Consider the following 24,852-nt stretch of genomic DNA (forward strand, 5'->3'; position numbering starts at 1 on the left):
CAGTCTGTAAGGTCTTTGTATTATATCATCTTCCCATATTGGGCTCTCTTGGTATAGGTCATCTTAATTTTTATTTTTGAATTCTGCAAATATGGTTACCGGAAGAATCAGTCACCTGTTAGCCTCTCTTTTGAGACCAGCAGCCATCCTTTCTAATGATGAAATAGTATGTGCATCAGTCCACAGAGCAAGAAACAATAAGTGCGTGTTTGGATGTGCAATAAATGAACTTCCTGGACTAGGATGTTGCAATTTTCCTAGTGTAACCTCCAACATTACCGGCATGTTTGGTTTGGTTTTGGTTGGGTTTTGGTTTTGTTTTGGGTTTTTTTTTGAGATTTAAACATAGGCTTTGATATTTAAGATTATTTTAAATCTGTTGGATTTTTGGACTTTATTTATTAATTCTTTAGGTATTTTAGCTTCTTTTATGGCTTCAGTATTTCCTTGTCTCTTCATAGGACCCCAGCTGAATGCACAACTAGAAGGCTGGCTTTCTCAAGTACAGTCCACAAAAAGACCTGCTAGAGCCATTATTGCACCGTAAGTTTGAAATCTGTTTTTAGTACATATAATACTTGATTGGTTAAATGCTTCTTTATTTTGAGTGATTTTTGAAAACTGGTGAAAGCTAGTATTTAGCTGAAAGGAATGTTGTGTGGTTTCTAAATAAGTATTTTGGATATGGCATAGAATGGAAGAAATGTGCACGTTTTGGTATATGATTAGTTTCCTTTTGCTGATGGACAGCAGACATAATATTCACTTGTGATCCAGTAAGAGAGGTAAGAGGTGTATCAGTGGAGTGGTAGTCTAAGGTGACAGCTCTTTCAGTGCACTTCTAGTATAGAACAGCTACACCTATTTAAAAAAAAAAAAACACCACCCCAAAACAACAAAACACACAAACCAAACAAAACTCCAGCATCTCTGCCCCCCCCAATCAAAACTTAGCAAAGCTTAAAACAAAAAGTAATGAAACACTATTCAGCTATCCAAAATGGTTTACTTTTGTTATTTTAGTTTGGTTTTGTTTGGGGCTTTTTGTCCACAGCAGAAATGGGGATCATCTAAACTATTCAGGTAGAATGCAATTTCCTGAAAATAGTTGAGACATATAATAAGAAAAGTATGTTGGTCATTACAATTTATTATGAGTTGGAAGGAAACACTAGAAAAAGCACCTTAAATATGATGTTTTTCCTGTGCTAACACAGCATTGACATAATGTTTGAAGTATTCCATAACAGTATTATATGTGCAGAAGAAATTGTTCCACATCTGCCTTAGTCTTTCTCGCAGGAATGTCAGGAAAGAGGCCTTTCACCTGCAGAATAGGTAACCTGGGTTCTTTTTCCAGAATTGCTGGAGGTCTTCCTGTGGTCTCACCAAATTGTTTCATTAGCCATGCCTTTGTCTTCCCACCTGTAAAGTGGGATATGGCTAATAATATTTTTGTGAAAGACTGAAGAAGGCTGTAGCAGAGGGAGCATTTCAGAAGGCTTTTTTGACATTGTCAAATGACATGCCTTGCTGGTTCACTAGGTCCCAGTCTCCTGTTTATCCCCTTAGTGTGTATGTTAGTACCTTCATGAGCTCTTTAGAATGAGTGAGGCAAGTGACACAGAAGTAAAAGCCCAGGGTAATTTTGAGGATAACTTGCTCCAGGTATCACTCTGTGAGTGAATATACATGCATGCGAGCATACATATGTATAAATAAATATAAAATCCTCCAGTCCTGTCAATCGGGAACTTGTATCTTCAAACATCCTGTATGTCCGAGGACTTGCAGCGCGTTTCATTCTCAGTATCACTGTATAAAAAGACCATTTGGAAAGCTCTAGTTGTGTTGTTGCACATACTTACTCAAAATAAACGATCACTATTGAGCTAGGGTCACAGGCGCTCCAGCCGAGCTCCAGAGGTGATACTGCCCACGCGCTGTGCAATGTGGGCACGGCCTTCTGCTGCGGCCATGCTGCTGAGTGACTGTCAGCTCTTCTTCGCCGCTTGGCCTGGGACACTGGGGAATGAACGTTCTCTGGAATTAATGCTTTTAGCAGTGTAAACTGAGTCTTCTCCTGTTTTTAACAGTCTGGAGGGGAATAGGTCTTACGATTTGGATGTGGTACTTGAAACAAGTAGTCAGAATAATTATTAATGTTTTTGGAGCGCACACAGGAACACAGGTGGAGAAAGGCTCCAGGCCAGAGTGATAGGAAACAATAAAGCATGTCTTGCATTCTCTGCAGTAACAGCTACCATGCTGCGTTCTGCTCCTTTCCTTGTGCCCATTCATTCTAATGCTGAGGTATTCTTCTTCAATGGCAGAGCATTTTTATTCTCTGTTTATCTGCTGTAATGTGTAGTCTTTCTTTGCCAGACCCCTCTACTGTCATTGTATTCAGTTACTGAGTGCGGTTAGCAGAGCTTTCTCCAGCAGCTTGCTGTTCCCTTGTCCCCTGTCTGCACTCTCAGCATTATCATGAGCTTCTGATAATATGCAGTTATGTAGCGTGCCTACTGGTATCTTTTACGAGTAATGAAAGGTGCTTTGACCTGGAGGCTTACTAACTTTCAAGTAAATGGTCGCGGATAGTTCTTTGACAGATATGTGTCTCGTACAGTCAGTACTGCAACAGTGCTCTCCAGCTCTCTCAGGAGCTGATTTTTGGATCACTGTTTCTAGCTCACTGGGGACAAATAATATTTAAGATGTTACCATCTAATAGCAATATCAACATATTTAAGATGTTAAACAATATTTAACATGTTAACATTTTGTACACCTTGATTTGCAGCCATGCAGGATATACCTATTGTGGATCTTGTGCAGCCCATGCTTACAAACAAGTGGATCCTAATATTACGTAAGTATTAAAGTTTTACTTTACAAAGTGTAAGACAATGCCATTGCAGTTCTCTGAGAAGTTGAATGTTCTCTGTACTTTCTTACACCTTGAAGTACTCAAATTTTAATTCTATACTCTTTTTAGTCTTATGTATCCTTTCTGTTTTAACATCACAAATGTTCAAATTGTTTGGATGTTACAAAAGAAAAAACTAATATTGTTGAAATTGAAAATGTAAAGCAGTATTTTCAAAAATTATTGAGGAATTATTGGTAACTAACGTTTTAGAAGGGAGGGGTTAAAAGTGTTCTTTTTGCAGGTAATAATATTTAATTTACTTTATTGTTTGATGTTCCACTGCTTTTACAAAAGCCCAAGCTGTTGGTTTTTTTTTTTACTGGTCGCAGGGTGTCTTTGTTTCTTTTTTTGTTTTGTTTTTGTTGGGAGGTTTTGTTTGGTTGTTAAGTGTATTAAAATATTTGATCATGATTCTGCATTGGTTTTTCAGTGCAGGATTATGAGCTGAATGCTACCAGGATTCTCTTCTGCTGTGGAGAAAGTGACCAGTGTGTGTATATAATATTTGAAGTTAGTGAAAGTTACTTGTTGTAATAATTTTAAATGGACTTGTTTCTAGCAGCACAACAGTTTAAAAAAAGAAAAACTAAAAAACCCAGCACGCTACTGTAGTCTGTGCCTGCCTCTGAAAATATGAATCCAGTTATTCTAGGTTAAAGGAATATAATTCTTTTCTGTTGTGCTGACCGCAATGTTTTTTTAAATGACAAAAATGTAAAACATCTCCAGTATTTACTCAAAGTATGTATTTTGCAATGTTAATATAAAAACTGGCTATGTCTGTCAGTTGCTTATGAGATAACACGTTGGAATGCTCTCCAAAGACAATAGGTTCCAAACTATTGTGAACAAAGTAAAGATAACTTACGGTGTGACAGATAACTAGTTTCTCTAAAATTTCTAGAACAAGTTGCATTCCCCAGGTTCAGTGGCATGGAGTTGATTGAACTTTTTTGGATCATTTGCTATTTTACCACATGGGATGTTTAGAGTTCATCTTTCAGCCGAAGTATTGCACATTTGGATATTTTGGTTTTATGAGCTTTGTAAAATGTTTTAGTATAGCACTCGTGTAAGGGGAAAAAAAAAATCTTTACGTGTCTCCCACCCCTTTAGTTCAGTGCCAGAAACAAGATGATATGATCCTGAATTTGAAAAGCTGAATTTCCTATAGGTTGGTGTTTTTTTTTTTTCTTTTCTTTAAGTCCTGTGGCAGGAGACCCTTAACATCTAATCAACAGCCAGGAACTGAGGACTTGATGAAATAACATCATGATGACATGTGAAAGCTTGCAGTATCAGCTAAAGCTACAAATGTGCAGGTCCAAGTCTCTGTTGTTGATGCAACAGCTGGATAAAAACAGCATTCGAGAATGACTTTAATTTGAATTTGGTGAAATCTAAAGTAAGGGTAATCAAGTAAATAAGTGAAAAGCTCTGAATAGATGTTAAATCCATAATCCTCATTTGAGGGCGCATACGTGTAGTTGTTGAAAGTGGTGTGTAACTGAAGGTTGTGTTGGTCCAAAGAGAGAATCCAAAGATCTGTTCTAAGGTACTATAGCACATCATTCAGCCTCCAAATGAGTCCAGTCAGACAGGTTTCTAGCTGATGACTGTCCTCTGATGTATAACCTGCTTAAGAGATTTAAGGCTACGGGAAGCATTACTGAACTGATCTCATGATCATTTCTGAGTTACCAAGCAAGGCTAGGCTATGGATTGATCTGTGGTCTTACACACAGCAAAGTAAAACTATTGGTAACCACCAGAAAGTATCACTTTGTACATTTTTATTAAACTTGTTACTCTAAACCAAGTCTCTGTACTACAAATTGCAGTTGTCTAAATTGTGGGCTTTTGTGTTAATTGTTGTAGCCGAAAAATTTTCATTCTTGGGCCTTCCCATCACGTGCCCCTTTCCCGATGTGCACTTTCCAGTGTGGACATTTATAGAACACCTCTGTATGATCTCCGAATTGACCAAAAGAGTAAGTGCATGATAAAGCTTACGTCTTGAAGATTGCTGAGGCTTGAGTGTTAACTGTGGTACTGCAGTGCCAAGGACTCTCTTGTTGTTGGGCACTTCATTGCTTTTAAGTGGCATACAAGTATAAATCTGTTTTTGCTGCAATGAAAGCTAACTTCTGAAAGAAGGGTAGTTGCAGGCATTGCTATATTATAACCTTATAATTTCTCTTGCTCTTGCAAGTAAAGAATTCTCAATCTTTGCTCATCTTTTCCATTATGAGTGTGTGCCTCTTGACAAGTGATCTTTAAAAGGGATCTCAAAATTAAAGTGTTACATTTGAATAATAGCCCACTACACACATGCTCCATTATTCTGTGAAGTACTCTGTCTGCAAAAAAAATAGTGCTTTAGTTGGTTTGAGTTTATTTCTGATAGAGGAATAATAGAGGAACAAAAAGCTGCTTTTATTTGGGTGCATTATTGCATGTGACTCTTTTTTCAACTGGCAGAGTGCCTACAGAACTTTAAAACTGTTAATCCATGAAATACCAGTTTTTCAGACTAAACTTAAAGGTGCAATGAAGATAAATTTGATATTTTGACTTTCATGTGTTTTGAGGTAAATAATACAGTATCTTTTTCAGTTAGTGCAGATGTATTGCTATTTCATCATAACTGTGATTAAGCAAGCTAGTTCAGGCTTTCCACATAGTGCCTGCAGAAGTTTCCTTCGGTAACAAATGTTTCGGTTTCTGTAGAACTCCTTTATGGAGTAGAGAAGGAGGCACAGCCCTACATCAAATTTTTCATCAAGTGGAGAGTTTTCATAATGAGTCTGCATACCACCAAGCGCATTTGAGAGCAGAAAAGATAACTTACAAATGTGGATTACGTAATCAGTTTTCGCTGTCTCTAGATTTCATGATTCCGTTAATAATAAATTGTATTAAATAGTAACACATCCAGCAATGGCTCAGCTGATCAGCAGGTTTTTTTGTTTGTTTTTTTTAAACATATGACGGTATAGTTTGTGAAAATAAGAATTCAGTGACTGGGCAAATGCATGCATATTTTCAAATGTGTTTTATTTGTGTTACTTATATTTTGTATCATAACTGATATTCTTTCTTAATATACTAACAAGGTGTCACTGATTTAACACACTTATTTTGCAAACTGAATCAATTAATGTTTGTATCTTAATGACTTGAACAAAATCTTAATCCTGAATTTATTTAAAAACAAGTGGTTTATGATGACAGCCCTTGGAGGCAAGTAATTTGGCATAGTGGGGTTGTTCTGCTAAAGATGCACTGTAGCTTGCTTTACAGTGTTTAAAAAAAAAAAGTAGTAAAAATTAATCTTTAATTCATTTCAGTTTATGGAGAATTGTGGAAGACTGGAATGTTTGAGCGTATGTCCCTACAGACAGATGAAGATGAACACAGTATTGAAATGCATTTGCCTTACACTGCTAAAGCCATGGAAAGGTAATAAGGCTAATTAATTCTTCTACAGGAATTATGAGTATTATGTGCATTAAATGTTTGAACTACATGTGAAGTGCAGTAGGAAGCAATAATACCCTTTATGGTATATAATACTCTATATGGTGTCTAATACTCACACTTCCCCACCCCCCAATAAAAATTTGAGGGAGGAGACGGTCGGAGACTAGGATTAGTTGCTGGAATAAAACTGTGAATGGAGCAAACACCTGAATGTTGAAATTGGAACACCCCTTATAAACAAGTTTGTATGTTTATATTGGTTTAATAGAGTTATTATTAGACATGCTTTCATGAATCTTTCTCAATAGCTCTTTGCAAGGCATCTCTGAAAGAAGTGCAAATACTAATAGGTGTTTTCTGTGGGATTTAAAGTTTGTTTGGAGTCTTAATACTAATTTTGAAATAGAGGTTCTGTTTATACCTGTTCTTTCAGATGAGTACTTTGAGTACTTTTTTCTTTAAAGGTGATAATTTTTGTCAATTTGTGGTGGGGTTTGGGTCGTCCCCCCCCCCATCTTTTTTTTTAACTTGTCTTTCATAGTATTTTTAATTTTCCCTGGAATATCAGTGTACATCTGGGTGCTACCTTCAGCATTTTCACGTACGTTGGAAAATTACCCAACATTTGTACAGCATCTCTACAAGGAGAATTTCATTCTTACTTTGGTGCTGGTTTCATTATGTCTTGTCTTTTTGTTCACCTGGTGTTTTCACTTTGCAGCAAAGATAAATGCTGTTTGGTGGGGGGGATTTGTTTCCTGAAGTTGAAGTAGTTTTAGGTTCTAAACCAACTTCCTAGTATGAGCTTACCAAATTAACTGTATCTTCAACACTGTAGTGCCCTTTTAAAACATACTGCAATTTCAGTTAACAAGCCCTGAAAAAACTTCAGCTGTTACTTGAATTACAACCTCTTTTCTTTTGCTTATAAGCCATAAGGATGAGTTTACTATTATTCCTGTGTTGGTCGGAGCACTGAGTGAGTCAAAAGAGCAGGAATTTGGAAAACTCTTCAGTAAATACCTAGCTGATCCTAGTAACCTCTTTGTGGTTTCTTCTGACTTTTGCCATTGGGGTAAGTTGCACATCTCTTCATTATAACAGTATGATGAATATTTTGTAGTGATTTTCAAATAAAGTATTTTATTAAACATTGAACATTTTAACTTCTGGCAAATGTATCTTTCAAACTTAAATGCCTCTGTAAAGCTAAAAAAGGATTTTTCTTTTTTTAATCTGAAACAATAGATGAAAAATATTAATGTGTTTTCAGTGTAGTGGAGGAAATAAATGGTGAAGGTGTATGGGTTCATAGGCATCTCTTTACTGTTGCAATGAAATAAGCGTCTGAAGTTTCTTGCTCTTTTTACTCTTCTTTTAGCACCTCAAAGCAACTTGCAAAACTAATTAGCTAAAAATTCACTGGACATGGCAACATCCCTCTGACGGAATTAAGTTTTGTACATTTTACTGCTGGGTAAGATAGCAGATGGAGTATTTATGCCAATTCACCAGAGCTATCCCAGTTCATCTTGGTGGCAGAGCTATAAAGACTCCAGAAGCCTTGACTTCTGTCCTGCTTTAACACTTTATTTTTCTTTTAAGTGTGATAATAGCTGGAAAAGGGACTGCTTCAGAAAGATATGTTTTATGTTACACAACAGACCTTCTTCCCTTTTTTTTATTGTCATCTTTGGTCAACTTACGTAATTAAGTGCATATTTTACTCGTCTTTGAATTGTGGAATAGGTGGAGGTATATAAGAATGACCTGAGTTCTGTTGTGGCTAATGAATCATCTAGAACTGTTCATTGAATTATCATGAACTTTTTCTTTTAACCTTCATTTACTGTGGGTATTGTTGTGAAAGCAGAAGTAGCTGACTCCAGAGTTGACTTTGTCAAGAGGGATAGCAAAATGAAATGTTGCTTTACTTTTTAATTTATAGATTGGATTCCAAGGCAATGACAGGCAATTAATAAGTGATACTGCAGTGTCAGTTCTACATAGTAGGTTTTTCTTTAGGAATATAGCTGCCCGTCATGTATTTTTTACTTTGCTTCTGGGCTGCTACTTTCATGATTGCCCTAGAATTTTCTCGGTGGAGCTAAAAAGTATAAAATAACTGAAGATTACTACTTTACAAATACTATAATTTCAATTATTTAGTAAGTATTAGGGAGTGTTTTAGCTACGATTTTTCCCTTTTTTATTTTATACATGATTTTTGTTTCAAGGTCAGAGGTTCCGTTACAGTTACTATGATGAATCCCAAGGAGAAATTTATAGATCCATTGAGCACCTAGATAAAATGGTAAGTTTTCAGATTTGGTGGAAATAACTAACAAATTTCTCCTGTACATTACATTTCTTTGAACACTTTAGAAATTTCTCTAACAAAATATTATAGATTAGCTATTTTATTGAATGTATACTTTTCCTTTGTTTACCACAATAAGAAGTTAGCTATTGTTTTTAGCTAGTATCCTCCATTTTACTGACTGCGCACAATATATTGCGGGTATAATCTAGTAAGCATAATTTATGAGAATAAATGCATGTTCACCTACCTAAAATGCCCTAGTGTAATATAATTCCTGTCCACATATCCTCTCATGTTTTAGAGAAACAGTAAGAGTTATGAATCGAGTATTGTGGTAGTTAGTTCAGGCTTGATAGCTATCACACCTGCATATTGAAACAGCATTGTGATTATGCTAATGGTTTCAGCAACATCCATCTTGAGGAGGAGAGACTGTAGGGCCATTTCCTTGGGAGTAGTCTTCCCCTTGCCCCTTATTCTGTAGTAGGTGGTGGGGAAAAGCAGTAGACCATACTTCATTCTGGGTTTGGCAAATGGCTGAAAGGAATGCTAAATACATAAACATCACAATGCCAATTCTGTTGCATTTTCTTTACAGTCACAGGAGCCAAAGATTTATTTTTAAATGAAAAAATTGTGTTAGCATTCAAGACTATACTTAAGGCACGGAATAGAAGTAATTCTTCTGGAAATACGTAACCTTAAAATCTGTTTTAAAACTATTTGGATCATTTATGTAACTTCTGTAAAATGTGTTAGAAGAGAAAACTGTCATTATTCGGGGCATGTTAATTTTTTTCCTTGTCTTAAAGGAATAAATCCTATCTGCTGGAGACATCTCTGGAGTTTTTTGCTTTGTGTATCCATATTAATCTCTTTGTTTTTCCACTATTCATCACTGGAATGGAAACAGTAAATAATTTGCCTTCATTCTGTTTATCCCATTTTTAATAATTCTTGTTGTCAGTTGAGAAGTTTCTCTATAAAGACGTGTTTTTCTAGAGAGTCCCAGAATTTGCAGCTCTGAGTGTTTTTTGCTGGAGAACAGATTAAGGTGCATTACCAAACATTAGTTTCCCCTTGTTAACTTCTGTGGTGAAAGCTTGTAGAAAGACTGGACTTTGGCATTTAATTACTTCTAGTGAGTATGTTGCTGCACCAGCTCTTTCTTTTGGTAGTTATTCAGCCAAAAGGAGATGACATTTTTTGTAACATTGAAAGTGATATCTACTGTTTAATAACTATGAAAATACTTTTTCAGTCTTAAGTTTAACTGGAAAACTAAACATGCTGTGTAGCAGTATACTGTGGTTATTTTTTGCCTGTTTATATAACGCCATGTCTGAACACATGACTCCGTATTCAAACTTTGTACAGAGTAGGTTTTACTTTCGGTGAATTTCAGAAATTTCTTTTTAGCAGTATTGTGGGTACACTTGGGATGCTATCCACAATGCCACAAAGATCTCCCTATCACGTTTCTCCAGCTTTTGGAAGGAGTTTATTCAATTTTGTATGCCCCACTCAGCTACTTCTTGTTTCCTTAGATAAGTATTGAATTTTTTAATGTCATTTGGCATGCTAAAGAAACTCATATTGTTGTAACCACCAGGCCTCTCCACAGAGAAAATAATACTAAGATAGAGACAAAACTGTACTAAAACCGTTAGAGGTTTTAACCTCTACTCTTATTGGCCCAATAATTTTATTGGACCTAACTAGGAAAGCAGTTGGGTGAGCGCTTTGTAAGCAGGAAGATATTCTGGGTTAAGGTGAAATTTCTTTTTCCTTAGAAATGCCTTTGTGGGAGGACAATGGTCTCTTTTTTTTTTTTATTTAGACTGGACCTTAAGTACAGATGCACGATGATTTTCCTGGCTAGTGCATAAACAACGCTAAACGCTTTGGGCATTGAAGATTTACTAACCTGGTAACCGCTGTGAGAAATCTTATTTGCTGTGATTTTAAGTTAGAGCCCTTAGACTCCAGCATAAAAATAATACAGAGTAGTAAATATTGCTGGGCAGACATCGGTTTCTCCATGGTAACTCTTAATGTGACCACTGTTACCCTGGGGGTACCACAGTGTACCTTGTGAATTGATGGTGAAAGGAGTAAACAGCCCCATGGTTAATAGGGATACCTGAGGGAAGAATCCTCAAATGAAGAGTTACATTGAGCAGCTGATGTGCAATAATTTGTTTGTATATCATAACCTGATACCTACCATCTTTTAAATAAAAGCGGGGAGTATTCTGTAAGATGTTGAAGAGTAATTATTTTTTGATTACGGCTAGCCAGAAAATGCAGACTGCTCGCTTCAGTCTTCATTGCCAGGTTGCTCATTTTATATCTCTTTGTGAAACCTTATGCCTCACTTGAGTCAATAGGAGGATTCTGTTACCCTGAATGCTGAAGGGAGAGGATAATGCGGGTGAGGAGAGCCATGCAGGAACAGCCAGCAGTTGTTGTGCAGGAGCTGTGCTCAGCACGAGTGGCTCCTCAGGTGACTCTGATGAACTGCTGAATTCTGGTGGCTTCTGCAAGTGCCACTACGGTGTGTCAGCACCTTCCACAGTGCTCCAGCCTGGGAAGGCTTCTTAGCTTGGGCGTAATGCAAGACCACGACTCTCTGCCTGGATGGCCAGCACCCTGCTCTCTCTGCTGTGCCCAGCCAGTAATTTTCCTGTTGGTTGTTTATCTTCTAGTCTGAGTGACTCACACATGCAAAGAGAGTTGGAATGGCTAGTGCTAAGACCAAGTTTGTTTCTACTTCCATAAGCGTGCTACTGGTTTATATTTTTTTAAGTCTGAAGAAGCAGCTGAAGTAACTGATTGCAAACTTAAACTTAACTAGCCAAAGCAGTATTGGAGTATAGTATAAAATAAGCCTGTGGGTTGGGGTTTTTTGTTTGTTTGTTTTGGTTTTTTTTGTGGGTGTTTTGTTTTGGTTTTGTAAGCTTGTAGATACTTGATCCTATAGGAGATGGCATTTAAGAATGTAACTGCTTTTAATCATATTACGTGCACTGTGCTAGGATATTGTAGATGCCATTTACAGTTGTCTGGTTAACTGAGATATGCAATTTCTATGTGGTGCCATAATAACCATGTGATAAACTGCAGAACCGTGTGATGGTTTGCATTTTTATCATGTGGGTTTTGTCATGTATTTTAACTCTTTTAAACAATGCCCAGCTGAGTTATTCTGAATACTGAAAATGATTAGCTTCATACTTCTGCTTTTTAGAAAAATAAAATACAACCTGACAAAAATGTTTCCTTTGTTCCTCAACACCATTTTAGACTGAGGAACAAGTTTGGTCGTCTTTGCTCCTCTGCCACAATGAATTTTAAATCCAAAAGATTGAAAAGTTCAGTATAGCTGAGTGCTTGTAGGATATGTGTTAATAGCCATTTCCTATGGATTTTCTCCAATCTGTGATGTATGGAGCTCTGTTAGCATTTTCTGGGATGAACTGCATAGCTCTAAATGTTTTGCAGTGCTGAACTGTGCATTGAAATAAGCTTACTAGGCATTCTGATAAATCCATGTCCATTCATTTGAGACAAATGCTCAAATGCCTTTGCCCAGTATGTTCCAGTGACTTACAGCTATAAAATGAGTCTCTCAATGGAGCAGCCATTTTCATTTTTTAGGAAGTCATGAAAGGATTTACAAATGGATAAAATATATTCTCTTGAGCTGTTCAGTATCTGAATAATGCGTGTTTAGTTTCACTTGAGTATATAGTTAAGTTTGGTTCTGCTTTCTTTAGCTGTGTATTGACATGTACAATTTACAAGTAAATGAATGGTTCAAAGACATGCTGTTTAAACTTTAGAAATGCAATGGTTATCTATGTAATGACTGCTAGTTAGAGAATAGCTACCTTTATTTTTTTGGCACTCATTTAGGTTCTGTAGATCTGGAGTGAGTAACAGCTGTAATTACCAGCCAGGGGTCCAAACACCCCCTCCATGACCCTGGAAGAACTGAGCTCTTGCCAGCAATTGGTCAGCATAGTTTGGTTTTATTTTTCCATAAAATTTATCTCTTTATGAATTCATCTTATGTCTGTTTTTAATTAAAAGTACATAAAGGTGGTGGTTATGGTTGCTGTTTCCTAATCCTCCCTGACTCTCCTGGGAATCTCAAGCTCCTCCATTGTAAACTGTGATCCAGTCTGAATAATTAAGTGTATCTGCCAGATCAGCCAACGCCCTTGCAGAGTATTCAAGAGGTTTCACTCTTGAGGTGGAGTCTTTAGACAGACTGACTGCTTCCTGCACCGTGGTTTCTCCTTTTATCACCCATACTTTTCCAAAAGCAGGGGAAGGGGCTGGGACAACTGCAGAAACCTTAGGAGAAATTCTCTCCTTTTCTAATATCAGTCTCCAGTTGTTCCCATGCAAAGTGTATGGATTTTTTTCAGTCTCTAAGGAAAACTTTCCAGTTTCATCAGCTACATGTAAGAAGCACAGCTATGTCTCTTACTGAATTAGGGAGTGTCTGGAGCTCATTTACCTGGTGAAGGGAATTAATCATTTTCAGAAGAAGGAAAAACACAAGAGAATGGAGTCTAATACAGGCAAAATTGCAAAGCCATGAGAAAACCTGGACAATAATTGATTTAGACTTGCTTTAAACTACTTTCACTGTATTTGATCTACTCTGTGGAATGGGGTAAGAGTAGGCTGTATCTGGAGTTGTAGGATTCTTTTTGCTTTTAAGAATGCAAATGTTTATGTGGAAGGTTTTGTTTTCCATACATGTGCTGGTTTTCATAGTATGACTCCATGGGATCATGGGTCTTACTGTGGATGGAGAAAAGGATGTATATATGTGACTGCCTCTTGTAAAGTGGAAGCGTCATCTCCTGGCTTTTATGTTTCTGCTGTGCACCAACTTTCTAGTGCTTTAGAGATGTTCTGGATCTGTTTTTTATGCTCTGAGCAGATGGCCAGCCTGTGCCCAGAACAACTGCCTTGCAAGCTTGATGTGTCTAGGATATATTACACTTGCTACGTGCTTGAATTGCATGTGTGTATATTGATGATTTGTCTAGGGTTTTTGGACATCCAGAAGTCCCAGGCAGGTGCTCAGCCCTGAGCCCTGTTATCAGGTAGAGGAGATGGAGGCAAAACTTCTTCCTGCTTTGCCCTTTTAGTAAATTTATCTGGTTATTGCTGTACAAAATCCTATGGAAGTAGGGCATCCTTGGAGGTGGGGATCAGCTAGTCTGCGGGAGGAGCTTTTTTAACATGAGCTTCACTGGTATCTGCAAAGATAGCTTCACAGATCTGTGGATCATTGACAGCTTTGGAAGAGCTCCTGCACTTTTAGTTTGGCAAGGGATGGCAACAAGATGACTACAAGCTAGAGCTCAAATGCTGAGATTCCCTTGATACCCTTGATAAAGTGGAGGTTTTTTCCTCCTGAAGTATTCTGTGTTGTCATAATAGGTGGTGTATAAACACCTGCTTATGAATGTGTGAAGTAATCATTGCTATCAATTTTTTTTTCAGGGTATGAGCATTATAGAGCAGCTAGATCCTGTATCTTTTAGCAATTACTTGAAGAAATACCATAATACAATATGTGGAAGACATCCTATTGGCGTATTATTAAACGTAAGTAACTTTTGATTTGTTGAAAAATGTAACTTTGGGCAAAATGCTTACATTTGTTTTAAACACAATATTGCTGGAGTATTCCTTAGTTGTAAAATGACAAGTCTTAATTTATTTTTCCAAGTGTTCTCAATTTGGTCTCCAATTTCCATGTCTTGCATATAGACAAATGTAAGCTCTTACAAGGGCTGAGGGTCTTCAGTTCCCTAAGGGAGATGAGGTACCACGTTCCTTTTGAATTTCAATGAAATACAATAATTCACTTTCTCTTGGCCCTAAATAAACAAACATATAAATCTATCTCCCTGAAGAAGTACATATTTTCTCTTTTGAATCAGTACTTAAAAACGTATATATTTTTTCTGTATTGCTATTAGCTAGCTATTGTGAGTGCCTTGTGATGTCTGGCAGCGTTTTTGAGTTTTGCAAATATGATGAGAGATTGCATCTGTAAGTATTAGTGCAGTGCACCATTAACTCATAAATTAATGGCAAGTAGAATTCAGATTAACTGGTACTTTCTAGTTACTGTATTCTGCTTTGGTGATGCAGTGCAGACATAAACTGGTTTAACTTAGTTGTCTAAATTGGGTCACAGCTGCTTTACAGCACTGCTGGAGTGCTGCAGATTTGTCATATTGCTTGAGTGAATCTTACTGTGTTTTTACTGTAATTCAAATCTGAAACAGGAAGCATGTTAACCTTTTTAAAAGGGAAAACCTAATTCCCTGGAAATGTAGTCTATATGGATAACATATAGAGGAACCTTTTAAAGTGGAGTATATAAAAGTTTGTATGAGCAATATCAATATTGGGGATGCATATATCAAAACTTAGTACTATGACAACTCTGCAAAAATATCCAACTCTTAACCTCAGAAAATGATTAGTTTTGCAGTGAATCTGACCTAAATTCTGTTCATTCACTTTCGCCAATTGTCACACTTTAATAAATCATCTTCATACATTCTTTTTCCTTAATGGCAGAAATGTGATCTAAAAAGTTGGGTTCTGTTCTGTTACATCTGTGTTTCTGTATAAACTCCCTATAGAACTGAAAGCATTGTTTCTAAAGGATCTATTTTGAAAGGTTGTTTAGTATTGCTTGATAGAACTGCATGGATGTACGTAGTGCAGCAGGGGGAGTGTCAGTAAATGAAACGGCACAGAAATGGGCTAGGTCCACAAATTACTCAGAGGTGCTTATATTACTATGAGAGATGTGCAAGGACCCCTGGAGGGAGGAGAGAGGACTGAGATCTAGAAAATGTCATAATTTCACAGATACCTTTTTTTTTTTTAAACACCTGTTTTTTCTCTCTTCAGGCTATCAACGAGCTCCAGAAGAATGGAATGAATATGAGCTTTTCATTTTTGAATTATGCTCAGTCAAGCCAGTGTCGAAACTGGCAAGACAGCTCAGTGAGTTATGCGGCTGGAGCACTTATGGTCCACTGAACCACTGAATGCTCAGGGATGGCACCTGCACACGCTCTGTATACGGGGTCCCAGCCTAGCCCTTACAAAGATACAGTCCCTGGTCTTTGGGTATACTGAAACCTCAAACTAATAGAACTCTCTTCTTTTCTAGTAGGTGTAGTCCTTCCTTAGTTTCAACTCATTTAAAAATGCTTTCTTGTTTAGGACAATGGAAGGAAGGCTGGTATTGAAACATTTTGTGATTTTTTTTTTTTTTTTTAAATTTTTTTTAATTTTTTTTTTAAATGATGATGGCTATGAAGGCATGGTGGTAGACAGTCCCTACAAATACAACATGTAAAGCATTTACCATATCCTAAATTTGCACTCTTTGCAGACCTGTGCACATGTACTCAGCTTTCAGAATAGTTTTGCAAGTTGTAAATGGAAAAAGGGGTGGAAGCTTTTTAATAAAAGAAAAAAAAAAAAGGAAAACAATGCATTTATAAATGATCCTGTATTAGAATATAATAAAACTCCAGTATAGTCAGTTACTACCCGTGATGTACAACAGATATCTTCTATTTTAGTTGCTAATAAAGGGCTACACAAACCAAAATAGTCTGATTTAAACTTATTGCTTTGTGTTCTGTATGTGGCTGCTTGTCATTAACATCCTTTATCCTCAGTTCTTATGCTTGGTAATTCAGCCATTCTGTAAAATATTTTAGAATGTATTTTATATTCAGCATTTGTTATGACTACTTCATTTACAGATTTTTTAAATCTTAAACCTGCACTATGAGTTCAGCTGTGCAAAAGACTTTTTAAAAAACTTTTATATATTTTAATTCTTTTTGTTTTACAATTAGCTATAAAATAGTATTTTAGTGTGTGATACAAATTTGTATTAGAAATACACTTTTAATGGTTTTTATGCTCAGTTTGATTATTAAAGTGAAATAGATGCAGTATTTTTATTTGAAATGACTTAAAACTGAAAACAAACAGTAGCTTGAAAATGATAATTCTTAGAGTATCTGTCAAGCATTCAGAGGCAACAGAAGCCATATACTGCTAAGCTCAAGCAGTTATTCCTCAGAGATTTAATGGGGAGGGGAAAGTAAGGCTTCTCTTATTTTTTATTCTGTATTCTTTGACTGTGGGTAGAATTGTTTCATGTTCTTTAAACATCATCACATCTTAAGAGTTCTTGAACTTTCTTCCAGCCAAAATAATGGTGTAATTATTTGAGTTACCATTCCTGAAGGCTTCCTTTCATTCTAATAAGAAATGCAAAGTAGGATGGCAGTACTGGCTCATTATCTAAATGGAGATTTCATTCCCTGGTATTTCACCTGCTGTCAAGCAACCTCCTGGTACATTCAGCTTTTCTGAGTGGCAGAGGGGAATTTCAGAATTCAATTTAGGTTATCTTTGAATTGCTGCATGCAAAGTCTTCACCTGAAATCATACCAGACATCTTGTTTATTCCTATTAAAATACCCTTATGCAAACAGGCACTGCTTGCACCACTTCTGTTTTCCTTATCACGGTTGGCCACCATTTTAATAATGACAGGTGAATGCTCCATTTACAAAATGAACTACTTTGCAGATGTTCAGAATCCATACCAAATGCCAAAGTCCTTTGCATGTTTGTTCTTTTAGTTGCCTTACTGCTCTGCCTTGTTCTTGAAAAGTCTCAGCAGCAGACAGGGAAAACAACTTTCAGATTACGTTTGATGGACCAGCAGGAAGGCTGTGCAGGTAAAACTGAATTGGTAGCCAGTCTTTATAAATACTTGTCTGACTGTGCCTTATTAAAAAAAGTAGTTTGATCATGAAGATTTTTATTTTTTTTTTTTAATCTTTGGTGAATACAGGTTTAATTAGGACTCGGGTTTCTTTCAGTCTTATGCCAAATGCTTAACGTCATTATTGAAACACATAGTTAATTGGAATGGTTAAGTAGATATCTTTTCCCTAAGGTAAACATAGTAATTAGCTTATGAATACAAATGCCTAAGTTGCATCTTAGTTCTGTAAGATAGTTTTAATAAAAACAAAACATAACTGGAAGAGCTTCAAGGAAATTGGTCAGCCATTTTGCTCAGCACAATGTTATGAAATATCTTACAGTGAAAGCACTTCACATGTAAACTGTGTAATGTATTTCAAAATAAAGTTTCTAATTAAAATGGGAATTTCTGTGCCTACTAATAATAACCAGCAATGACAGTTCAGAAGCCCACTCAGAGAAATTTAAAGCTTTGTGAACGCTGTTCTAACTTAGAAGGATTTGTTGTAAAAACCCTGTTTGTTTGAAAGCAGAAAATAATCTGACTTCAGAGAACTAATTTTTTTTTTTCTTTCTTTTGGTGGGGTTGGACGGAGTTTACTTCAGTGCTCAGTTTCCTGATGTGTCAGTTTAAAATGTGTCAGAAGGAAAAGCAAATAATCTCCTGAAAAGATCTTCACTCAAGACTATAGTTTCATTATTTTAGCTTTACCACACATTTTATTCTCACTTAAGTATACGTTTGAATATAACATTTTGGGACAAGGAGTGTCTGGTTTAGACAATATTGAATATTGACAGTCTTGCTCACTTTTGTGGAGGTTTCTCCTACGCGTAGGATGACTGAGCTTTGACCACTCTTCTGGTGCGGTTACTCCAGCCAGGGATGTGATTCTTGTTGTAAAATTTTGGCATTTTAGAGAAATGTTCAGCGTGTGGAGATGTTGATTAAAATACTCCTTTGTTCTTCTGTTCTCGCATTGTTCTCAGAAGAAGTTCATGGATTTTATTTTTTTTAAATACTGTCTTTAAAAAGTGCTTTTGAAGTACCATCTACTGAATTCTTAATTTTTCAGCTTGATGTTTTTGACACTGAAATGGAGCAGTAGGTCTTCTATTGCTCCGGGTTCAGATCGGCCGAAGCAGGAGAAAGCGCAGGCGTGAGCAGCTCCTGGGCGGTGAATGCCTCTGTGGGCATCAGGAGCCACCTCTCGCCTTTCACCAAGCCCGAGAACGCGTGTGTGGTGCTGGTTAGAGATCGCTACCAGTTCATAACGGTTGTTTGGCTTCATTTATTTATTCTAAAAATCATGACTCGAGTGGGTTTGATCTGATGTTGTTATCTGAACTGAACTCTTACTCCACTGCAGTCTCTTTCTGGGAGCCTTTGGAAATGCCGAGCTCGCCCCATTTCTAGGCCTAGCTCTTGCTCTCGCCGTTTCCCGCTCAGGGGCTCATTGCTGTGTCTCGGGGGTTCTGGGTATTTCTGTAGGCTTTACTTGGGAATTTTCAGTTGGCATTTCAAGTGCTAAAATGGGGGCTTTCCGCCCGCCGCCTGCACGCGGAGTCTCCCGGTACTCTGACATGTCGTTTTGGTGGTTGGTGTAGGGTTTTTCCACTTTGTGTTTGTCCTTTTCCCCTTATTCCCTCAGGAAGAATGCTTTCCTCTGCATCAAAGGAAGCTTTGCTGTCCAATGACATCAGTCACCATGATTTGCGGTTGTTATTTCCTTGGGCTGAGTTCAGTGTGCTAACTAGCATCTGATCCACTCTCAAAAATTGCCCCAAACTATTACGTTCATGGAGAAATGTTAAAAGTCCCTTGTATAGGTGACCGCTTGCCTTCCTACTTTGAGAAACTTTCTGAAATCAACCCTTGAAGCTAGCCTATGAAAAGATCTTCAGTGTGAAGAAAAATTTCAGGATCCAGTTTAGTGCACCCCAAAGATGCGAGATGGTTCGGGGCCCACAGTGCAACCAGATGGCCTTTTCAACAGATGGTTGCAAAACATGATTTGGAATTGGTCTGTAGGGATGAACTGACTTTATTCTTTCAGTAATGCAAAATCTATTGCCTCTATTCTAATTGTCTGTAGAGCTTTTATTTCAATTTTTTTTTTCTTATTTGATTTTTGTCTAATTCTGAAAACAATTTGTCGATGCATGCTGCAGACAACTTCCAGATGCCTGGTGTCATTTGGGGGTTATCTTATTCCAGGATTAGCTGAAAACTCAGCATTGGCTTCTTCCGGTTTTGTCTGGTGCCTCTTTAGTGTGTGAATTCCCTAATGTCAGGGTCAGAGACGCCTCTCCCACTACTTATACCCCAGGAATGAAAATGCCATGGTAGTGATGCCTCTAAATTAAGAAAGAGATTATATCAGTTTGTTTGCTTCTGTTTTTTGGTTTTGGTTGGTTGGGGGGTGGGTTTCGTAGAGGCTTGGATCTTTTTGGAGAGGGCAGAGAAATGAGGAGAATGGGCATAGGTGGGGAATAAAATGGTTGCTTTTCCAATTTAATGTCAGCAACTGCTCTGCTATCCTGTTTGGGAGCTGACATGCTGCAAAATATTGCCCAGTGCAGCTGTGGGCTGGATGCAGTGGTGGACAGCCTGTTACTGCTACTTCAAAGAGAAGAAACGTTGGAGGTATTTTGTCAAGTGTAGCTCAATTTGTTGAAACTCAAGGGTGAGACTCCTATGCTGATATCTAAGTTACAGGTAAATAAAGGTGTCTTGGCCTTTACTCAAAGGTGACAGATGGACCCCCACGCCCCCAGGTTTCTAAGGCAATGTGTTTTGTTCTTGGCGGATTTAAGAGAAATAATTATCTCAGCCCTCTGATCCCTATTGACATTAATGTAAATATGTATTCAGTGCAAACAGTTCTATATACCTTTTTCAAAGCTTGTGAAACCAAAGTTAGTTAATCACTGTTTTCAAACAAAAATATATCCTATTTCTAGTAATTTAATTTAAATGCCATTAAAGAATTATCCAGGGCCTCAGATCTGCTGTGAGTGAAGTTATTAATGAAACTTTAGACTTCAGTGATACAGTATCTGCTCTATGTATGACAAAGACCTAAATGACAAGAGGAATAAAACATCGTGTTAAGCATTAAACTAGGAATTCTCCAAACCTAAACTTCTCAGATTTTTTTTCTCTAGTGAATTTTAAAACAGTGAGAAATTACTTTCCTGAGCCTGTGACTACAGCTTCACATGACTGAAAACAGCAGTGCTCTTGGGTGAAGTTCCTTCTCTGGTAAAAGGTGTTTATTATGTTTTTCTGCTGAACTCTTGGAGCACGAAGTGGGCTGTTAGCATCTTAGTGCCTGGGCCGCAGAGGCTTGACTGAGCTGCCGGGCTGCACGGCCAGGTAGGGGAAGGCGTCCCCTGGGATGTGTCAGCTGATACTTAAATGACTTTCCATTTGTCTCCAGGAATTGTTATAAAGGTCTGAAGAGTGAGCCTTTAAGCTCAGCTGTGATGAATTGGTGTTGAGCCCATGCATATTTTTTATGATAAAAATCTCTATTTTCCTTTATGATCACAGTCCAAAGAGCCAGTGTTTGAAATAACCTGTCAGTAGGATGTCTGCTATAAATGGCTGGTCTGGAAGTGCTGACTGGTGTCACAACTACATTCAGGGAGAAATCACACTTTCTGCATTGTAAGAAATGGTTTTCTGTTTGCAGGGCTGAGATGTAACCAAATGCTGCTTTCAAGCTGTTCTGAAATAAACTGACTTGGTTATTTTATATAAGTGCTTAGCTCTGGTATGCGCTTGGTGTTTCATCCACCAAAGACGTTACCTGGGTGCCAGGGCAACGGGATGCGTTACTGATGTGTGCCCTGTGTATTTCCAAGCCAAGTCCAAAGCACTGGAGTTGTGTGGGAAAATAATTCCAGTAAAGTGGATAGCAGATGCATTGTGGCAGGTGTAAACCTGTACTTTATGGAAACTGCAAGAGTATTCTCATGTTCAGTTAAAAAAAACAAACCCCAGGAAAACAAGGCCCTAAAACTCAAAAAATGTGTAAGTATATTTCTACGAAGAGTAGGGAAAACTAGCCAGAAGGTTAACCCCCTCACGAAGGCTGGGACAAACCTGGGCTGGGAGGCTTCCTATTCCGCATCTGCAGCAGGAGCCCTCGGAGCGGTGGGTGCCCTCGGTGGGGCTCACTGGAGCAGGCGATCCTCAGGGCAGACTCGGGACTCCTGGTCCAGAGGGAAAGGCCTTTTCCGCTAAGTGCAGGTGAAGTCTCTTCTGATCAGTAAGTCTTGTAAAAAAACCGCCTTTGCTCGTACTAGAGAAAGGCCTTTAGTAAGAGTCTCGTGCAAGCGGACTCTTGTACAAGATTGAAAGTGCCGGGGGTCTGGGACGTGTTCCCATCGCTGCGCAGTCGTTGACTGGAAAATGGGAGTTTCCTGCTGCCATTACCTCCTCTCCCTCTCCTGACTACGTGCTTCCCAGCTGTCAAAGCCCCTCTCAAATGTGGGCCAGGTACCCCCGCAGTTGCTGCTGCCCTCAGCAGCAACCGGCTTTGTGCGAGCGAGCGGGGTCAGCCCTGCCCTCAGTCAGCGGCACTGGGCTGCCCCTGGCCGCCCCTCTTCAGCAAGGCTCACGGCAAAGTACTGCGGAAAGGGGGTTTTCCCCTCAGTGATTTTTGTTTCTTTGAGAGGAGAGTTATTTTGGGGCGAGAGGGCTGGCCGACACTAGGTGTCAGTGTCGTGCTTCCCGCCGCTCCCGCCTGGGCCGCGGAGCGGGGCTGCCGGGCAGGAGAAATCCCTGGGCCCCGGCGGGAGGGGGCGATGTTTCTAGCCCTAAAGAGGCAGGAGCAGTTGGTGTTCTTTTTAAAATATCGCAGCCTTTCGTTTTCCAGTTTGTCCTGAACTTTGTGGCCATATCCAAGAGCTCCTTTTTTTCAACAGTCGCTTTGCAATGCTGTGGTTTAAAAAAAAAAAAAATTCCCTTAAAAAAAAAATTTACATTGGAGATCATCACCTAATGAGTTATCTTTGTCAGCAACTACAGTAAAAAATAGCAACGGCATCTGTTACATACAAATTTTATTGTTGACAAAGCTCATGAGCAGACATTCAAAGTAAAGCCGTGGTGCACCTCCAGCTGTATCTCTGGACACGGGCCCTCTTGCTCTCTCGTAATCTTTCGGTGTTTCGCAAGTCATGCAAAAATTACTTCACTGGGTTTGTCTGGAATTTCAAGGCTTCTTCCATTAGGGGTGAGGTGGGAGCTTGGGCTATGGGCTGCGTGAGGAAAGGGAAAGGTTTTCCCCAAGCTCCGCTGCATGTCGCGTTTCAGGTAGGTTGTTAAGGATGTGCTCCCATTTGAGTAAAAGTTGGTGGCAAAGGTCTCACAGGTTTCAGCAGGGTGGGCCCCAGACAGCAGCTGGAGCTGTCACCCACCTGAGCTGAGGGAGGCAGGATGGACGTGAGCATCCTCCATGGCATCTCCCACCCTTGCACTCAGGGGCAGGACGGTCCCTGGACTTTGGTCTGTGTGCTTTGGTTTGGCCTGGCAAGTGGAGGGCGGCCACCCCGGGGGGCACCCACTCGGCCACATGTGTTAGAGTATCCTACCTCTGCACAGATACTTATTTTTTCAAAGCTTGAAAAAATACCTCTGCATTTGACCAAGCTCTCACTGAAGTCAGTGGGAGATGGATCAAACTTCGCATTCTTAAGGAGATATGGAGCTGATATGAAGGTGGCGAGGGAGCCAGATCTCAGCCGTTGTAACCTGGGGAGAGGCTGTGGAAGGATGCTGCTGGCAGCTCCTGCAGTGGAACAAAACCAGAGATGAAGATGCATGCAAATTGTATCTGGACACAAATGTCCATGCTTTCTAACCCTAACCAGAAGTTTCATTTATCTGATCTGCTAGTTGATTTTACGAGATTATTTTGTTCATTAAAAAAGGAATAGGAGACAAGCTGCTGTTTTTTTTTCCCTTCCCCCCCCTCTTTTTCTTTTAAATACTGCTAGATTCCATTTTCTTGACATATGAGCTTTTCCATTACTAGAGTTTCTTTTAGCTGAACTGATCTTATCTGAGAGAGAAATCTCAGGCTTGGATCCAGCTTATTTTATAACTAAGCAGCATTCCAAAATAAAGTCAGAAGGTGAGGGACTAAAAAGTTGGGCTGAAAAAGAGAAAAAAAAAAAAAAGAGAGACAGTGTCCACTTTTTTCCAACTGCCTCCAGTTGGAACAGTGTTGGGCCAATGATGACATTTTGAAATTCATATTCTTCACTTTCCATTGCTGAGTTGCTTTTGCCACTGGCGAGCATCCAGCATCCAGGCCCTGGCACCTCATATGGCTGTAGCGTGCCATCACTAGTCCTCTCTGTGGACACGCCACTGCAGACCTAGCGCTGGTGTAGCTCTACATTCGGTAGCAGGGAGATGTTAAAACGGGTGGTGTAGCTACTGTGTCTGTGTTGTATACAGCTGCTTTGCATGGGTGTAGCTGACAGGATACTAAAGATGCCCTTTTGATGCCAGCTGTTGCTACAGCGGAGCTGTATCTCCGTAGGAGAAAAGGTAAAGCAGAGGTAAGAGACAATCCTGTGAAGACGCTGCCTCTTTGACTCTCCAGCAACTTGCTGTACTGAGAGAAACAAAAACTGGGGGAAAGCCCAGCCTGGCTGGGGCCAGAAAGAGCAGCTGGCCTAATGCATGTTGAAAGCAGGGCCTTAGGTTAGGTGATGTAGGGCATTGCCAAGCCAAGGTCTGCATGTTTCCAGCACTGAAAGACTGGGATGAAATCCTGCCGGGCCCTCGCTTTTCTAGGCTGAATGAACCCAATCCCTTCAGCCTTTCCTCACATGCCAAGATGTCCCACCCCATAACCACCTTGGTGCACTTACCCCTCCAACTCTGCTGGGGTCTGCCCAGTTTTTCAGTGTCCCTCTTGACCTTGGGGGACCAAACCAGACACAGTGCCCAGGTGTGATGTGGGATAGTTGCATCCCTCAATTGCTGGCTGCAATCTTGCTGATACAGCACAGTTAGGTACTGACACAGTCACTGCCGTGGAGTATTTGTCATCAAGGGATTTCAAAATGCTTTGTAAGGATGTTTTAGGAATAGCTCTCAGTTTCTGTCCTCCTGAGATTTTTCAAAGGAGGTCAAAGCTTCTTCAGCCTTTCCATCTACAGATCAGAAGAATTAAGTCTATTATTTTAACTGCCCATCTTCCTTTTGGCATAACAGACAAACACCTCACCTTTTGCA

The 24,852-nt window shown here is 39.0% G+C and overlaps 1 protein-coding gene across 7 annotated transcripts; it reads left to right on the forward strand.

Annotated features, from left to right (window-relative positions):
- Positions 1 to 459: 459 nt before the first annotated feature.
- MEMO1 (mediator of cell motility 1) lies at positions 460 to 16,410 on the forward strand. 7 transcript variants are annotated; one of them, XM_010581247.1, is made up of 10 exons: positions 522 to 543; positions 2,804 to 2,872; positions 3,363 to 3,442; positions 4,138 to 4,254; positions 4,811 to 4,923; positions 6,283 to 6,394; positions 7,348 to 7,490; positions 8,653 to 8,729; positions 14,268 to 14,372; positions 15,699 to 16,410. In XM_010581247.1, the coding sequence occupies exons 4-10, from the start codon at positions 4,205 to 4,207 to the stop codon at positions 15,828 to 15,830; spliced, it is 732 nt and encodes a 243-aa protein (XP_010579549.1). In that variant the 5' UTR covers positions 522 to 543; positions 2,804 to 2,872; positions 3,363 to 3,442; positions 4,138 to 4,204; the 3' UTR covers positions 15,831 to 16,410. The 7 variants fall into 7 exon arrangements, with proteins under 7 accessions (XP_010579552.1, XP_010579549.1, XP_010579553.1 ...); XM_010581251.1 differs by having other exon boundaries at positions 3,363 to 3,422; positions 4,138 to 4,337; XM_010581249.1 differs by having other exon boundaries at positions 3,363 to 3,422.
- Positions 16,411 to 24,852: the final 8,442 nt, after the last annotated feature.

The sequence above is a fragment of the Haliaeetus leucocephalus genome, unplaced genomic scaffold (genome assembly GCF_000737465.1).
Source record: "Haliaeetus leucocephalus isolate CR32 unplaced genomic scaffold, Haliaeetus_leucocephalus-4.0 Scaffold752, whole genome shotgun sequence".
Classification (NCBI taxonomy): Eukaryota; Metazoa; Chordata; class Aves; order Accipitriformes; family Accipitridae; genus Haliaeetus; species Haliaeetus leucocephalus.

What these genes read in the sequence shown, in the direction of transcription:
- MEMO1 (XM_010581247.1), top strand. Translation starts at nt 4,205, where the DNA reads ATGATGACATGTGAAAGCTTGCAGTATCAGCTAAAGCTACAAATGTGC. An exon ending in ACTGCTAAAGCCATGGAAAG is followed by an intron (nt 6,395 to 7,347) that starts GTAATAAGGCTA and finishes TTTGCTTATAAG; the next exon opens with CCATAAGGATGAGTTTACTA. An exon ending in TTGAGCACCTAGATAAAATG is followed by an intron (nt 8,730 to 14,267) that starts GTAAGTTTTCAG and finishes TTTTTTTTTCAG; the next exon opens with GGTATGAGCATTATAGAGCA.